Source organism: Caretta caretta, chromosome 6 (genome assembly GCF_965140235.1).
Source record: "Caretta caretta isolate rCarCar2 chromosome 6, rCarCar1.hap1, whole genome shotgun sequence".
Classification (NCBI taxonomy): Eukaryota; Metazoa; Chordata; order Testudines; family Cheloniidae; genus Caretta; species Caretta caretta.
The window spans coordinates 4,996,691-5,015,129 of record NC_134211.1 but is presented as its reverse complement, the minus strand read 5'-3'; the positions used below and the strand labels follow the sequence as shown (position 1 = coordinate 5,015,129).

General features: G+C 52.2%; 1 protein-coding gene across 1 annotated transcript; it reads right to left on the bottom strand.

Annotated features, from left to right (window-relative positions):
* Nucleotides 1-530: 530 nt before the first annotated feature.
* LOC125637865 (caspase recruitment domain-containing protein 8) lies at nt 531-18,214 on the bottom strand. Its single transcript, XM_075129065.1, has 17 exons — nt 17,938-18,214; nt 13,576-13,740; nt 12,795-12,857; nt 12,017-12,229; nt 9,751-9,933; nt 7,446-7,517; nt 7,320-7,351; nt 7,119-7,215; nt 6,549-6,599; nt 5,978-6,060; nt 5,565-5,629; nt 4,730-4,953; nt 3,985-4,244; nt 3,363-3,488; nt 2,865-3,006; nt 2,316-2,357; nt 531-1,291 (listed from the first exon to the last, which is right to left on the bottom strand). The coding sequence occupies exons 1-17, from the start codon at nt 18,206-18,208 to the stop codon at nt 1,035-1,037; spliced, it is 2,346 nt and encodes a 781-aa protein (XP_074985166.1). The 5' UTR covers nt 18,209-18,214; the 3' UTR covers nt 531-1,034.
* Nucleotides 18,215-18,439: the final 225 nt, after the last annotated feature.

Genomic DNA, 18,439 nt, shown 5'->3' with positions numbered 1-18,439 from the left:
CTATTCCTGTCTGTGTGTCTTTTTTGTAACTTAAGGTTTTGCCTAGAGGGATTCTCTATGTTTTGAGCTGGGAAGGGGGACACGGGGTAAATGCTCCGTGGTATCAGAGCTGGGAACTGAACACTAGGAAACAGATGCAGATTTTGCTGGTGTGTAAAGCTCTGGATATGCTTGTTGGGAACTAACCCCACTAAACATCGCGTTGTCTACACCTCAGATTTCTGATCGTTTGCTGCTTGCTGTCTGCGTGACAAGAACCAGCGGAGTGGGAGGGTTGAGGGAAAGCCCTCTAACACCTTCTTCCACCCTGGGACCAAACTTCCCTCAGTTCAAAGTCATTGTCTTCCAGATGTGCTTCCAGGTGTTGAGATGGGGAGTGGGGAGAGTCCCAGTGATGATGTCACTTCTCCACTTTTATACTTTCTTCCAGCTTGATGGAAAGATCTGTGCTGTGACGTGGGGGTCAGGCAGTCCCCATGGGTCAAGCAGTTTCCATTCCGTACCTGCCTTCTCAGAGAAGTCTGTGGGATAGTGGGTTGGATGTTGACGAGCCATAATCGTCCCTCTGGCTATGGATGGCTGCTCCTTTGTTTTCAGTGAAAGGCTGGTTGTGGGTGTGCCCAACCTCACCACATATTACACTAACACATACAACAGCGCTTCATAACTTCACACACAATGTTAGCACACACAGTCCAACAGGCTGTTAATGTTCAACAGATCAAGACTTTTAAAATGATCCCTCACAAAGACATCCTTTGTACAAAACTTATAATAATTACATGACCGTGGTGAATACAGGGGTTCCAGGGTGCTGCTTTGAGGTACAGAGTGTCGCAGCCAGGAAAGTTTTTAAGGAAGCAGAATGGTTTACCCAGTTGGGGACACTGGGTTTAACCCAACATGGGCAGATTAGTCCAGATTTGTCAAGGAGGAGGGTCTTGCACCTTCCCCTTAAGAAGCTGGTACTGGCCCCTGTCACAAACAGGATACTGAGCTAGATGGGCCCCTGGTCTGATCCAGGGCAGCCAGTCTTATGTCCCCTTAAGCTCTCGGATGAGGAATTTCTGCTTGGCCTCCAGCACCTGGTAGAGCTGGTCCTTGCAGTCCTGGTTCCAACTCGGGAGCAGGTCGAAGAGCTTCCTCATTTTCTCCGGGTCCGTTCTCTCGGCTCGGATGCTCTGGTACTGCTCATTGTCCAGCACGCTGTTGTACAGTTTATCCAGCACGCCGTCCACCTGGCGCACCCGTTGGATCAGCTGTTCTCGGTGCTGGTCGATGAAATGTTCTTCTGAGGGGAGAGACAAAGAGAAGAGAATTGCTGTTTCTCATCATGCCGTGGAACAGTCAGACCTTCTGTTTCTCTAGGGCCTTGCTCCTAATGGATTCGAAGTTTGTACAAGATTTACAAGCATCCGCTGCAAGCATCACATTACTCATTGCCACGGATTGCTCCCCCAGCACTGAAATGCAGCCACCTCTGGGGTGGAGCACAACAGCAGTGCTCCGAAGGGATTGCTCACTGAGCTGTGAAATGCACCTGCCTCTGGGGTAGGACATGGCAGCTGTTTAGTAACAGTAGGGCACAGGGATCACTCGTGAAATGCTGAATTGCAGCTGCCTCTGGAGCGGGGAAGGACAGAGAACAGGGACTAGAATCGATCTCGCAGATAAGTGCCCCAAACGGTTTTTCTCATGATCTCTCTTTGGCTCAATGACTATTCAAGTTTTTATACCCAGTGGAACAGCTCCAACAGGAGAGACTAAGGGCTTCCTCAAAATAGACTAGAGCTTGGTGGTTAGGGTACTCTGCTGGGATGTTGGAGATCCAGGTTCAAATTCTTCCTCCAGAGTATGGATTTGAACCAAGGTCTCCCCCTCCCAGGTGAGTGCTCTAACCACTAGGTATAAGAGGAGCACCCCCACCCCTAGTTTGTGAATCTAGCCCTGCATTTCCTTTGCTTTTATTAAAAAGAGTTGAAATCAAACCATTTCAATTTCAGGTCAAATGAAACATTTAATTTGACCCGATATGAATTCCACCCCCACCCGCCCAGGTTTTCGGAGCTGCCAAAGCAAACAAGCAAATCCATTATTTGCCCTGCTCTATTCATGATCCAAAACAATCTTTCAACTTTCCAATGTGGAGAGTCCCCAGGCTCCAGAGATTTCAAGAAGAGTCGACACTCTGGGAGGATAAACAATGCCGGACACCAAATGATCACAAAGGATCGCAGGGGCTTTCACAAGCATTTTGTGTCCAGAAGTGCTGGGATCAGAGAACAGGTTTTGCGGCTCAGTGAATCCCTACTAACCTGTCTGCATTTGGGCAGATGAAACACAGACCATCACGTCTTCTGGAAGAGAGAAGGGAAGGAGAGTCAGGAGGCTGGATCCAAAGGGTTTTGATTAATGTGGCTGCTTTTGGTCATGTCCTAGCGGGGACTGTTCAATCTGATTGGCTAAATTAGTCACATTGTAATTTATGTATTTATTGCCACCAGGTTGCAGAGAAACATCCATCCATCACTAGACCCTAAAGTGCTGGTTTATTTAGCTAGCTACATCCCTGGATCCTCAAACGCTGATCTGGCTAATCTAGCTAATCCTATTTCATTGACTGCTGGGCTATCTATTCATCTGTCTATCCATCCCCATACACCCTCCATCCACAACTTTCCATCCCTCCATGTCTATATACACCATTCCATGCATGCACCCATCCATCCATCCACCCACATACACTTACCCATCCATCCCCAGACACGCCCATTCATCCCTCCATCTATATATGCACCATTCCATCTCTCCACCCATCGCCATGCACACACTTCTGTCCCCGCCTTCGGCTGGGCTGAGCCTACCTGGTCTCACCAAAGCCTTCCAGATCGGTTCCCCTTCTATCTTTTCCAACAGGCTAAGCTGCAGCCCCTGCTGCATGTCCCGGATGTAGATCTCCAGGTACGCCTGCTCCATCTTGGGGCCCAGATAACAGAACTCCAGCTCCTGATGGGAAGGGAAGACAGTCCATTAGGAATGACCCTGCCTGAGCCAGCAGACCCTCCTGAGCTCCCCCCTCCATTTCATTTCCTGCGGCGCAGTGGGGGCACGCCATGCTGGGGCACCGGGTCAGCATTGGCTGTGAGGGGAGAGCGCCTCCTACTGATCCCCTGCCCTGCTCCCTGCAGCACAGCGCCCCCTAGTGCCACTGCGAGGCACTGGGGTCAAAAATGGCTGTGAGGGGACAGTGCCCCCTACTGAGTCCCTGCCCCGCTCCCTGCAGCTCAGCGCCCCCTAATGCCACATTGGGACAGAACAGAGTAAGGACTTGAGGGGCTGGTGATTTTAAGCCTGTCACTCACCTCCGGTATCACCTCAAGCTGGGATGAGCTGGATACCACACAACAGGAGCCAAATTTCAAGGGCTTGGTCCTGGAAGGCTTGTGCACACGCACCGAGGGGCATTTGGACTCATGGTCATTAATAGCCTGTAGGGCACAAGCAGAGCCATGGCTGGGGAATACAGAGCCCCATGCCCAGGTTCCTGCTGTCAGGGTCCTGCTTCCCCTGGCCTTCCCGCACAGCCACCCACAATGAGAGGGAAAGGTTGGCTTGTGTTAAGGCCCTGGGCTGGGACCCAGGGAGCCAGGTTCAGCCCTTGGCTCTTCCACAGACTCCCTGTATGGCCTTGGGCTAGCCACTGAATCTCCCTGGGCCTTAGTTTCCCATCTGTGAAATGGGAAGAATAATCCTCCATTGGTCTATTTAGATTCTTAACTGCTTGGGGCAGCAACTGTCTCACTTGATGTGTCAGGGCAGTGCCCGGCCCGAGGGGGGCCCCGATCTCAGCCGGGCTCTGGGCAGCGTCCAGCACAATGGATCTCCTCTGCCGCTCGGTGGGCAGTGCCCGCATGCCCTGCTATCTGCTATCCCACACTCTAGGCTGACTGGTGGCTCCGATGTGTGCGGTCGGTTCCCGGTTACCTGTCTCAGGGAGTGGTCATTGGGGATCAGGTAGAGGTGCAGGGTTGTGTTTGCAGACCTGAGCGCCCGGTAGAGCAGTGCCAGGGTGTGGACTTTTGCCTGGCATTTAGACTGTATCTTCCTCCAGAGCACGCCCAGAGGGGAGAAACTGGGGTTCTCCAGCACGGCATGGAACGGCCTCACCCCTGTTGGCTCTTCCAGGGTCATCCGCCCGTCAACGAAATGGGCAATTCGCATCCGGGAGGCATCGACCTCTCCCCCTGGGGGTGGATTATAAAGCAAACAAAGGGGAAGCGTGGGTAGGTGAGTAGAGTGGCCACGTGGGAGCCAGGACTCCTGGTTTCTACCCTGGCTCTGGGGAGGGGAGGGGAGTGGGGTCTCTGATGGGTTAGAGAAGGGAGGGCTAGGAGCCAGGACTCCTGGGTTCTGTCCCTGGGAGAGGAGCACAGGCTGGTGGGTGAGAGCAGGGGCTGGAGGCCAGGATTATGAAGATGAGGAGAAGCTCTATGATTAGGGCTCTGTTTCAGGCTGTGATGTAGCTAAAACCCTGATTGGTCTAAGGATTACAACTCACAGTGTCACCGTGGGTCTGACTCAGGAGATGGTGGTTATGGCTCAATATGAGTCTGGGTCGCATGGCTGGGTTTCTAGGGTGACCATTCCCATGGTGATTGCAAGCACACTGGCGACTGGGCTTGCCATTACCATGTACAGTTATTGCTACTTTGATTATTTCCGGCCGTACCCGCAAGGCACAGGAAGTGCGGGAGGTGAACGGCTGCCACGGCCCTAGCTGGTTCCACCTGGATGTTGAACAAAGGGCCGGACACCATCCATTGCTGCTTCTCAGATGCGCTCAGATGCTGATCCCAGGAGTCGTATCCGTACTGGATGGTCACGGCTGCTCTTACCTCGAACCCCAGTTCGGTTTCAGAGCAACGGAACGAGCCTGCCTCTGGGATGTGAACCCTGCACAGCATGGGGAGAAAAGGGTTAAACAGCACTGGCTGGAACCATCTCACGTCCTTTTCCAACTGACCCCGGGTGCCCTCACATTTATCCCCTTAACTCTGCCTTCAGCTCAGCCCTGTGCTTCGCTATCAGGGTTACTCTGTAACCAACAACTGATGTTGGGTGACAATGAGAACAGTTGGCCCTTCTCAGACCTGTCCTCCTCCGAGGAGCAAAGGAGAGTCAGGCTAAATGAGTGGATTCATTACGTTCCTCCGCATCACATATGGGAACACTGTCTCCCCATTTGGAGAAACTGAGCCATGGGAGGAGAAATAACTCGTCCTAGGTCACTCAGTGAGGAAGTGGCAAAGTTGAGAGTAGAACCCAGATGTCCTCAGTCCCAGCTCCGCTACTCTGACCCACTAAACCCCACTCCCTTCCTAGAGCTCTCAAGACTCCTGGTTCATTCACCCCCTGCTCTGCTCTACCCACCCACGCAAGCGTCTCTTTACATGGAGCCCACCCCATGGGATGCTGCGCACTCAGTGTGATAGGAGCTGGCCTGCGCTCCCAGACACAGGCGGCTGCAGAGAGGGTGACACCGAACTCCCAGGACCAGCTCTCACCTGTACGTCTCCTGCTTCCCATCTGGGCCCCGAACAGTCTCAGGGTGTATTTCTTCTGGAGGATCCTAGAACACAGGAACAGGCGTTAACTCAGCCCCATTGGAGATTTCCCACTGCAGAGCTCTTTGCAGAGGGAACCTGGACAGCTGTGGCCAAGTGTTCAGCTGGGGGCTGTTTCTGTGGCCTGGGACCCTGGCAAAGTGGCTGGCAGGGGGGGACTCTGTGATCAGCTGGATTCCAGCCCCACAGTCAGTCATTCCCCAGGGGTGTTTCCCAAGTGCCCAAAATGCCCCAGCCCTGAGCATTGGTGAAATTCTCAGAGGTATGGCTGAGGCGAGGGAGAGAAAGAGAGAAGGGAAGTGGTGATAGATGGACAGACAGAAAAGGATCCGAGTGATCCCACAATTCTTTACCTCCTCTCTGGGACACAAGTCACATTTGTCCTGTCCCCAGGGGTCCCTGCTGGGATCCTCACTCAGGCTGGTCTCTCCTGTGGCTGAGAGGGGGAAAGACCCTTTCACATCTCACATTCTCACAACGTTGAATAAGGAGCCCCCTTCCCCTGTGCAGAGCAATGGGACCTGGGCATTTCCATCAGCAAACTTCCCTGCAGATGGGTCTGTTCTTTGTGTCTGCCAAGCCCTGCCGCTGCCGCTGTGTAGTGTGCTGGGCTGGCAAGGCCTGTGGGAAGGGCTCTATGCTGGGTCAGAGGATGGGGTGGGAAAGGCGGGGTCAGGGAGGGGGATCAGGGTGTAAAGGGGAGAGGACCGGGAAGGATGTGGAGCGGGTGGAATGGAGGGAGAGGAGACCCCAGAGCGATCCTGCAGACAGTGGAGATTAAACCTGATGCAGGTGCTGGGGGCAGAGACAAGGTCTGATCAGGGGACAGTCAGAGCCAAAAGTGGACATTTGGTTTCTCTCTGCTCAGTCATGAGCGAGGCCCATCAGACCACCCGCCACTGGGTCCATTTCAACCTCACTCACCGGCAGCCCCAGCCCCAGCGGAGAGAAGCAGAGTCTGTTGGCAGATGATCTCTGGGGAGGGATGAATTGTTAATAATGTCAATAACGTCATTAGCATCTATTTCCCAGGCCTCTTCCATCCCAAACTGCTTTCCAGGATACAAGTGCAGCCACCTCTGGGGTGGGACACAGCAGCTGTGTAACTGCCTCACAGCAACACTGCACAGCGATAGCATATCCAATGCTGAAACACAGCCACCTCTGGGGTGGGACAGCTGGGTGAGAGATGCACAGCATCGTCACACAGGGATCGTTCACTGAGCAGTGAAATGCAGCTGCTTCTGAGGTGGGGCGCAACAGCTTGCTAGCAGCCACACAGTGACACTGGGAGTTAGGGACAGGTGGTGAAGGAGAATCCTGAACCTACTGGACTCGGAGGCTGTGCACAAGGCCTAGTTGCTTGTACAGAATTATGGTTGCCAGGAATAAGGTGGCCCCATTGGCACTGGGAGGGCCGAAGAACCTCTGGAAGTGATGGGCCAGTGTGTATGGTAGAAGCGGAGGAGCAGAGCTGTGATCGGTGCCACCCACCTTCAACCTCAGCTGTCCCTGCCTCCGAACTAGGGCTGGGCTCAGTCTCGTTATCCAAAGATCCTGCAGGGCAAAACAGAGGGAAAGGGCCAAAACACTGAAAAAATTAAGCCACATTCTGACCTCAGTGACCGTGGTGTAAATCTGGAGTGACCCCCACTGGTGTCAATGGAGTCTGGGCCAGATTCTGATCTCGCTGACCCCAGCTTCCCTTAGGGAAAAATCCAGCAGGACTGCAGTGAGACACAGCCCCGGCGCTGTCACTGTCCACCCTGCAGCGAGTTCCCATCGGGCCCGTTCCATCCCTCTGGGCAATTCCGGGCTCACCTGCTGATGCCACTGCTGGGTTTTCACCAAAGGAAATTAAATCATGAAGAGCTGGCGTGTGACTTGCACGTCCTATGGGTGAGAGAGACCAGGATTAGTACCAGCTGTTCATCAGCAGAGCTCAATGATTTCACTGCTTAGATTGCCAGCACTCTGGGTGTGGGACTTGTCTTTTTGTTCTGTGTCCATACACAATGGGATCCTGAGCCAGGAGTACGGCTCCAAGGAGCCAGGATAATACCAATAACAAACAACATCGGTAGAGCTCGGGAGGGGGAATGACAGAAATAGATCAATTCCCCCCACACACACACTTTTCTTCATGAAATTAATAGGCAGCAGGTTTAAAACAAAGAAAGGGAAGTATTTTTTCACACAGTGCACAGTCAACCTGTGGAACTCCTTGCCAGAGGATGGTGTGAAGGCCAAGACCATAACAGGGTTCAAAAAAGAACTAGATAAGTTCATGGAGGATAGCTCCATCAATGGCTATTGGGCAGGGAGCGTGGCCCTAGCCTGTTAGCCAGAGGCCGGGAATGGGTGACGGCATGGATCACTTGATGATTCCCTGTTCTGTTCATTCCCTCTGGGGCACCTGGCATTGGCCAATGTCAGCAGACAGGATACTGGGCTAAATGGACCTTTGGTCTGACCCAGTCTGGCCGTTCTTATGATCTTATGTTCATCTTATGAACTTTGATACGTTTTATCCAGCAGGGCTTCTAGCACTCACGATGATCCTGACCCCAGTTTGGTTGAAAACCAGAAAAAAGCTATAATGAGAAGAGCTTTTCTGATGCAACGTTTTTCTGTCGAGCAATGCCCTTTCATTGGAACTGAAATTGTGCAGATTTTGGCATCTTTTTAGAAGGAGGACGTGGAGGAAGAGGAAGAGGCTGAGGTCTGAGTTTCAAGCAAAATTTCCATCAAGGGAGGTTTGGCACAAGATTTTGGATTTGGTTTCAATTTGGAACGAAAATCAAGGGTCAGCCTCATGCAGAAGTTCACAAAATGGAAATTCCAAATTTTCAGCCGGTTCTCATGATGGCTTAAAAAAAATTCTTCCGTTTTTCTGGCCAAAATGCCAACTCAATTTTTAAATCTGAAATCTGAAAAATTCCGATCAAGCTTTAGCTGGGTGATTAAAGCAGTGGCTCTCAATGTTTCCAGATGACGGTACCCCTTTCAGGCGTCTGATTTGTCTTGGGTACCCCCAAGTCTCACCTCACTTAAAAACGACTTCCTTACAAAATCAGACATAACAATACAAAGGTGTCAGCCACTGTTACTGAAAAATTGCGGACTTTCTCATTTTTACCATATGATTATAAAATACATCAATTGGGGGAATCCAGCCAGGGTCGAACATGTATCAGTCAGATTCCACTGACAACAGGACTGGTGGTGACCAGGCTTGGGAGTAACGGTGGCTACATGTGAGGGGATATGATGTTATCTGATTGAAGTACGAACTGGGGACACTGGTTTTAAGAACACTTATCCCTATAAGGAGTGTGGCTGGTGGTGACGCAGGGAACTGGAGTATCTGAGGGAATTGCTCCTCTAACTTCTTGATAGCCAGTGTGGTGAGGCAGAAGTTCTTTTTGTGGGCTGGTCTGGTGTATCTTATAAGTGGAGGACCATCAGGCTTGGGCTGTGACTGCCCTGTTTCTTGGCAGTTCGTCCTGAATTGGATACTCTCAGTAATGTCCCACTAGAGCACATCTGTTTACCGGGGGCCATTTCTGTCTTCAGAGCTGAGCCCGGCCCCTTCATCTGCTCCCAGGATGGGAGGGGGAATCTATGCCTTTAAAGGGGAGCCCTCCAAAGCCCATTTGGCTGGAGGGACCTTGTGCCCCAGACATACGCGCTGACTCCGTGGGTGCTCTGGGGTTGGTGCCCCCATGGAAAAAAATGCGCCCACTATCCCACCAATCAGCTCTTCCTGCTCCCTCCCAGCGCCTCCTGTCCACTGCTGATCAGCTGGACCAGAGGAAATCCCTGCTGCTTGTCATGGGCTGGTGGCTGGAGAGATGGGGAGTTCACTGATCTGGAGGCCCTGTGCCCAGCTGGGTCACTCTGGAGGCAGAGGGAGAAGAGGAGTTGGCTTAGCTGTCTGTGAGGTGGTGTCCAGCCCTCGGGGATCCCACCCCCTTTGTCACCGCTTCACCTGCAGATGCAGTCACAAGACACCCAGCGCATGCCCCTAGGGAGCTGGGACTAGAATGGAGCAGACCCAGGGGCCCAGCTAGTCTGGTATCCCACCCCGGGGAGCTCCCTCCTAGTAACTTCTTTCCCAACACACCTGGCCCCCCACCGAGTGCCTCCAGCACAGGGGGAACGGGACCCCCGGTCTTTTTCTTCCCCGACATCAGTGTGACTTCTCCCACGGCCCCAGCCGGCAGGGCAGGAGGTTCCTGAGGGACACTGCCATAAACAGACTCCTCCTGGGGATGATGCACAGTGCTCTGGGAGCGTTGTGGGAAGGCTGCTTCCATAGCAGGGTCCAGGCAGAGAAAGAGAGAGAATCATAGAATCATAGAATATCAGCGTTGGAAGGGACCTCAGGAGGTCATCTAGTCCAACCCGCTGCTCAAAAGCAGGACCCATCCCCAATTAAATCATCCCAGCCAGGGCTTTGTCAAGCCTGACCTTAAAAACTTCTAAGGAAGGAGATTCCACCACCTCCCTAGGCAACGCATTCCAGTGTTTCACCACCCTCCTAGTGAAAAAGTTTTTCCTAATAACCAACCTAAACCTCCCCCAACTGCAACTTGAGACCATTACTCCTTGTTCTGTCATCAGCTACCACTGAGAACAGTCTAGATCCATCCTCTTTGGAACCCCCTTTCAGGTAGTTGAAAGCAGCTATCAAATCCCACCTCATTCTTCTCTTCTGCAGACTAAACAATCCCAGTTCCCTCAGCCTCTCCTCATAAATCATGTGTTCCAGACCCCTAATCATTTTTGTTGCCCTTCGCTGGACTCTTTCCAATTTATCCACATCCTTCTTGTAGTGTGGGGCCCAAAACTGGACACAGTACTCCAGATGAGGCCTCACCAATGTCGAATAGAGGGGGACGATCACGTCCCTCGATCTGCTCGCTATGCCCCTACTTATACATCCCAAAATGCCATTGGCCTTCTTGGCAACAAGGGCACACTGCTGACTCATATCCAGCTTCTCGTCCACTGTCACCCCTAGGTCCTTTTCCGCAGAACTGCTGCCTAGCCATTCGGTCCCTAGTCTGTAGCTGTGCATTGGGTTCTTCCGTCCTAAGTGCAGGACCCTGCACTTATCCTTATTGAACCTCATCAGATTTCTTTTGGCCCAATCCTCCAATTTGTCTAGGTCCCTCTGTATTCTATCCCTGCCCTCCAGTGTGTCTACCACTCCTCCCAGTTTAGTATCATCCGCAAATTTGCTGAGAGTGCAATCCACACCATCCTCCAGATCATTTATGAAGATATTGAACAAAACCGGCCCCAGGACCGACCCCTGGGGCACTCCACCTGACACCAGCTGCCAACTAGACATGGAGCCATTGATCACTACCCGTTGAGCCCGACAATCTAGCCAACTTTCTACCCACCTTATAGTGCATTCATCCAGCCCATACTTCTTTAACTTGCTGACAAGAATACTGTGGGAGACCGTGTCAAAAACTTTGCTAAAGTCAAGATACAATACATCCACTGCTTTCCCTTCATCCACAGAACCAGTAATCTCATCATAGAAGGCGATTAGATTAGTCAGGCATGACCTTCCCTTGGTGAATCCATGCTGACTGTTCCTGATCACTTTCCTCTCAGAGTTAGAAAAGCATCAAAGAATGGGCCCATCTAGCCCAGCATCCCGACTCCTCCCTGCTGCCCTGGATCAGACCCATGGGCCCATCCAGCTCTCTGCATCAGAGCAATGGGCCCATGTCTCCTGGTTGCCCCTGCCAAGATCCAGCGAGTCCCACCCTGGGATGCTCGCTGCCCAGATGCTGCTTTTCCAGCACAGCCTCCAACCAGCCCTAGAGCTCTTTCCACGATGTCCAGCCCTGCGTGTCGATTTCCAGGCCACCAGCCGCAGCCGGCGGGGACATCCCCATGAGCTTTTATAATGGGTCATTCCCTCCTCCCCCTCATTCTCCCTCTCAGTCTCCTCCCCCAGCTCCCCATTCTCCTCAGCCTGGGGACTAGACCCACCTCTCTGGTTGTACAAGGGGTCCAGGTCTGTAGCTGGGCCGAGAGAGAATGAGAGCCTCAAGCAAATAACCCCTTCTAGACCGCTATCCCTCCCCCTGCCCTCCTGGATTAGACCAGCGGGCCCATCTAGCTCAGTATGCCATCTCCTGCCCCCGCAAACTTCCTGCTGTCCTGGCTTTGGGGGGGCGGGCGCATGACGGCTGCTGAGAAGGCACACAGCGATGCCACACAGTACTGAAAAGCGGCCTTCTCTGGGGTGCGGCACAGCAGCTGGCTAACAGCCGCCCAGTGACAGGGCACCGATAGGAGTTTGGGACAGGAAGTGAATGAGAATCCTGAGCCAAGAAAACAGTGTCCTGGCCAACTGCACTCACTGCCTGTGAAGGCCTGATGCGGCTTCGCCTTCTTGCCCTGCAACTTCCTTATCCACCGCGAAGGTTTAGGTAAACTCAGGCCAGGGAAGACGACCTTCATCATCACTGTTCTCCCTGAAAACCTGCTCCCCTCAGGCGGCATCAACCCCATATCCCGCAGCACGTTGACGTCCTCAGAGGGCTGTGAGACAGGGCCCTGTTCCCTCATGGGGTCTGGAGGGAGACATAGAGGGAGCGCGTCACACACACAGCCCAATACCTGCCCCCCACCCCTGACTAATGGCCCACCTAGCCTGGGTTCCCACCCCCTCCCTGCTGCCCCGGATCAGACCCCTTGGCCCATCTAGCCTCATATCTCCTCCCCCCCCCCCCGCTGTCTCGATTCGGCGGGGTGTGATGGCTGTTGAGAAGACACGCAGCAAAGCCACCCAGCATTGAAAAGCAGCTGCCTCCAAGGTGGGGCAGCTGGTTAACAGCCGCACAGCCATGGTGCGCAGGGATCGCTCACCTGCTGCTGAAATGCAGCCACCTCTGGGGTGGAGCGCGGCAGCTGGCAAACTGCCGCACAGTGACAGGGCACAGCTTGGAGTTTGGGACAGGATGTGAACGAGAATCCTGCATCAAGGAGATTTCAGGCCGTACATAGGCCTGGTTACTTGTATAGAGTTGTGGTTGCCAGGAGTAAGGTGGCCCCAATAGTACCTGAAGGCAAACACACTTTTTGGGTCAGTGTGTATGTTAGGCAGACAGAAGCTGAGCTGTTGTCAGTGCTACCCACCTCCTGCCGCCTCTGTCCCTGTACTAGACCCAGGGGTGGATTGAGTCTCTTCACTGAAGGATCCTGAGAAGAAAAACCAAAAGTAACTGAACATCTACTGAAAAATGTGAGCCAAATTGTGATAGCAGTGACCCTGATGTGAATCCGGAGTGACTCCACTTTCAGCAATTGAGTCAGGGTTAGATTCTGATCTTGATGGCCTCGGGTAACTCTGGAAGGATCTGGTCCCAAGCAGGCAGGGCTAGGTGGGCATTGCCGGGTCCTCACCCCTTTTCCCAGTCGCTACTGCAGGGCAGTCTGTGTCTCTCTCCCTGGCCCATGGGGGCGCACCCCCCCCACCAGCGCCTCCACCTGGTTCCCCGCAGCTAACTGATTGGCACCATCGGCTCGGTCGTCTAGGCGCTGATGCGGTTGCCTACAGACATCACTTTACAGCTGGTCAGGAATTTTTCCATGAGACCCTTTTTTCCCAGTGACAATAAAGCCTTGTTTGTTATGAGAACTGCCAGGTTTTCCGGTTCAAACCATTGTTCCGTTTCCAAATCTTAGCTAATTAGACTTTCGAAAAAAGGAGGTGGGAACCACCCACCTGAACAGCAAGAGAAGTCGAAACCAACCTGAAATGTCCTGAGGGACCTGAACTGAAAAGTGTTTAGTTTTTCACTTTGCCGAAATATTTGAGATTTTGCTGTCTCATCCCGATCAGGGACGGGAAAGCTTACTTGAAGGCTTGAAAATTTCCACGGGGTGGGAAAACCGTGCACTGGCCAGCTGCACTCACCGCCTGGGGAGGCTTGATGCTGCTTCCCCTTCTTGCCCGTCAGCTTGCTGAGCCACTCCCAAGGCAGAGGCCGGCTGGGCAAGGATTTTTGTTTTTTCCTCTGAAGCACTGAAAGACTGCTCCCCAGCTGCTCATCGGTGACCTCGGAGAGGTGTGACACAGAGCCTACAAAGAGTCCAAGAGGATGCGTGTCATACACAGGGCCCAGTTTGGGTGACCAGATGTCCCGCTTTTATCGGGACAGTCCCGGTTTTTGGGTCTTTTCCTTATATAGGCTCCTATTACCCCCCGCCCCCGTCCTGATTTTTCACACTTGCTGTCTGGTCACCCAGTACAGGCCCAGTACTTGTCCCCCTATGCACCCTGAGGCCTGACTGGCCCCTTAACTAATGGGCCCATCTAGCTTGGGTTTCTGCTCCCTCCCTGCTGCTCCAGGTCAGAGCTACAGGCCCATCTAGTGTAGTATCCAACCCTGTCCCTCCCTCCCCCACATACTTCCTGCTGTCTTGCTTTGGTGGGATATGACAGCCGCTTAGAAGACACACAGCGGTGCTAAACAGCATTAGAAATTAGCTATCGCTGAGGCGAGGCTGCTGGTTAACAGCCACACAGCGACGGTGCACATGAATCACTCGTCTGCTGTTGAAATGCAGCCACCTCTGGGGTGGGGCACAACAGCTGGCTAACAGCCGCACAGTGACAATGCACAGATTGGAGTTTGGGAGAGGATGTGAGTGAGAATCTGCAATCAAGTAGATTTCAGGCTGTACACAGGCCTAGTTACTTGTACAGATTGTGGTGGCCAGGAATAGCACTGGGAAGGGGGACACATTTTTGCTGCAGTGGGCCAGTGCGTATGTTAGACAGAGAGAAGCAGCGCTCCCCTGCGGCTGCTGTGTGTGCAGCAGAACTAGGGGTGGATTCAGCTTCTCCACTGGTTAATCCTGGAAAGAAAAACAAAATGGGACTGACATTCTGAAAAATGTGAGCCAACTTCTGATCTCAGTGACCCCCGGTGTGAATCTGGAGTGAGCCTCCTGATGCCAATGGATACAAGACTGGCCTGGATTCTGATCTCAGTCACCACAGTGTAAATGTGCCGAGTGGAGGTTGCAGGGGGTGATGGTGGGGATAGGGACGAGGTTGCATTGGGCAGGTGGGTGGGTTGTGGTGGGCAGAGTGCAGGTGATGGGGTGGGTTGTGGTGGGCAGAGTGCAGGTCACATGGGGTGGGTTGTGGTGGGCAGAGTGCAGGTGATGGGGTGGGTTGTGGTGGGCAGAGTGCAGGTCACATGGGGTGATGGGTGGTGCGGGGCAGAGTGGACATTGTACGGCATTACACAGCTCTGGTGGGATAAGTGTCATAACTGGAATACTGTAATAGTGAGGTCTAGCTTGTTCAGGAAGGCCAGGCAGAGAAAACAGGAAGACAGGGTTCCATTGTATATCAAGAGTGTATACACTTGTTCTGAAGTCCCGAAGGAAATGAGAGGCAGAGCAGCTGAAAGTCTCTGGTCAAGATAAAAGGGCTATAGAGTAGGGGTGATGTAGGGGGTCTTCTATAGACCCCCAAATTTGGAGTAGGGGGCGGATGAGGCATTTCCAGAACAAATAACAGAAATACCCAAAATACAGGACCTGGTAGTAATGGGAGACTTTGAACTCCCCAGCCAGCTGTTGGAAAAGTAATGCGGCAAAACACAAGCTGTCCAATAAATTCTTGGCATGTATTGGGGAAACTTTCTGATTCAGAAAGTAGAGGAAGAAACCAAGGGGACAACCGTTTGAGACTTGATTCTGTCCAACCAGGAGGAATTGGTTGCGAATCTGAAGGTGGAAGGCAATTTGGGTAAAAGCAGTCGTGAAAGGATAGATGTCACGATCCTAAGGAAAGGAAGGAGCGAGAGCAGCAGAATGAGGGCAATGGACTTCAAAAAAGCTGACCAACAAACTCAGAGAACTGGTAGTTGAGGTCCCCTGGGAAGAGAATCTAAGAGAAAAAGGAGTTCAGAAGAGCTGGCAGCTTCCCAAGGAGAACGTATTAAAGGTACAACTATCACAATGAAAAGAAGAGAGATGAAGAATAATAACAGACCATTATGGCTTCAGCAGGAGGACTTGAATGACCTGAAAATCAAAAAGGAATCCCACCGAAAGGAGACATGTGGACGAATTGCTACAGAGGAGCACAAGCATGCAGGGAAACAATCAGAAAGGCTAAGGCACAAAATAAGTCACACCTGCCAAGGGACATAAAAGGCAGAAAGAAGAGGTTCTTAAGAAAGACGAAGGAAAGTGTAGGTCCTCCCATCAGTGGGGAAGGAGAGCTAATAATGGATGGCATAAAAAAGGGTGAGATGTTTAATGTCTCTTTTGCTTCAGTTTTCACTAAGAGGTTAATGGTGACCAGATACTTAACGCAATTAATATTAACAGCAAGGGGAAATGACCACAAGCCCAAATAGGGAAGGAAGCACTTAAAGAATAGCTAGATAAATTAGAGGTTTTCAAGTCAGCAAGGCCTGATGAAATTCATCCTAGGGTCCTTAAGGAACCAGCTGAAGCAATCTTGGGACCATCAGCAATTATCTTTGAGATACGCAGATGACAGATAAGGTTCCAGAGGACCGAAAAAGGCCAAACGTAATACCTGCCTTTAAAAAGAGGAGCAAAGGGGACCTGGGAAATTATAGAACTCTGCTACCTAGAAAGAGACTGGAACAAATGATTAAACAGTTGGTTTATAAGCCCTGGAGGACAACAGGGTTATAAGGACTAGCCAGCAGGGATTTTTCAAAAACAAATCATGCCAAACCAGCCAAACTTCCTTCTTTGACAATATTACTGGCCTAATGGCTGTGGGGGAAACAGGCAGCCATGATATATCTTGTTTTTAGTACATCCTTTGATAAGGTCCACATGACATTCTCATAAACGAACTAGGGCTAGAGGAAACAAATATAAAGTGAATGCACAACTGGTTGAAAGCCCGTACTCAAAGAGTAGCTATGAGTGGTTCACTGTCAAACTGGGAGAATGTATCTAGCGGGGTCCTGCTGGGGTCTGTCCTGGGTCCTGTTCACAATTTTCATTAATGACTTGGATGATGGAGTGGGGAGATGCTTATAAAATTTGCAGATGACCTCAAGCCGCGAGGGGTTGCAAGCACTTTGGAGCACAGGATTAGAATTAAGAAGGGTCTTGACAAATTGGTCTGAAAGCAATAAGATGAAACTCAATGAAGACAAGTGCAAAGAAGTACACTTTGGAGGGAAAAGCCAAATGCACAACTTCAAAATGGGGAATAACTGGCTGAGGTGTCGTACTGCTGAAAAGGATCGGGCAAGTTATAGTGGGTCACAAATTGAATATGAGTCAACAATGTGGTGCAGCTGTGAAAAAGGCGAATATTCTGGGGTGTATTAACAGGAGTGTTGTATATAAAACATGGAAGATAATTGTCCTGCTCTACCCAGCCCTGATGGGGTCTCAGCTGGAGCACTGTGTCCAATTCTGGGTGCCATACTTTAGGAAAGATTAAGATAATTTGGAGAGAGTGCATGAGAGAGCAACAAAAATGATCAAAGGTTTAGGAAACTTGACCTACAAAGAAAGTTTAGAAAACCAGGCATGTTTAGTCTTGAGAAAAGAAGGCAGAGGGGGGACCAGATTACAGTCTTCAAAAGATGTTCAGGGCTTTTATAAAGAGGACAGGGATCAATGGTTCTCCGTGTCCACCAAAGGCAGGACAAGAAGTAACTGGCTTAATCTGCTGCCAGCGAGATGTAGGTTAGATATTAGGAAAATCTGTCTAACTCTCAAGGTAGCTAAGCTTTGGACCAGGCTTCCAAGGGGGGTTGTGGAGTCCCCATCACTGAAGGGTTTTAAGAACGGGTTGGACAAACACCTGTCAGGGATGGTCCAGGTTTACTTGGTCCCACCTCGGTGCAGGGGGCTGGACATGATGACCTCTCATAGTCCCTTCCACCCTGAAACTGCTGTGATTCTCTGTGGTGATGGGAGGTATGGGGCAGAGAGGGGCGTGGTCCAGGACAATGGCATGGGGGATGGGACAGAGACAAGGTTGTTGGGGACAGCGGTTCATTTCCAGGGGCAGCCCTAGCCTCTGCTGCCAGCTATCCTTGGGACAGTGGATTGGGGAGGGCGGGGCACGGTAGTTGGGCAGCAGGATGTGCCAGTTTGGGGTGATGCAATGGGAAGGCCGGGCAGGGAGCGGGGACTGGATCAGGGATGGGATTGTCCCGTGACTCTGTTCCCAGTCGCTAGCGCGGATAGCTGGGGGAAGATGCAAGAGGCACTGGGGGATCCACTGGGCCCGGTCTCCTCCTGCCTGGTAACTCACCAGCTGCCCTTGAGACTTCCATTGCAGCTTGTTCTGCACTGCATAAAGTCTGGGCGAGCAAAGCCAGCTGCAGCCCATACTCCTCCCCATAGTAGCTGATCAGCAGCTCGGCCAGAGCCCCCGGATCGGCTCCCTCCAGGAGGGCCTGGGGGATGCGCTGGTATCCCTCCTTCAGTGGTACTTTGCTCAGCTTCTCTTTCCATCTCCGGAGCTCGTCCTTCCCCAGCCCTGCCAGGGTCTGCAGCAGGTGCTGTCTCCCCGTCCCCTCCATGCTCCCTCGGAGGGCAACGGAGCCGAGCAGAGAAAGAATCAGGAAGCTGCATCAGGCAGGGCTGGAAGCGATTGCTCCACCTTAACCAACCCCATTGCCACACGCCTCCCTCCTCCGGCCTGTTCCGCTCTCTGCTTCCCCGCAACGCAGCCTGGCGGCTCCGCTCCGCTCCCGCCAGCCGGGGAGGGAGGCCGCAGCCCCCTGTGCGCACGCCTGATGTGGTCTGTCCAG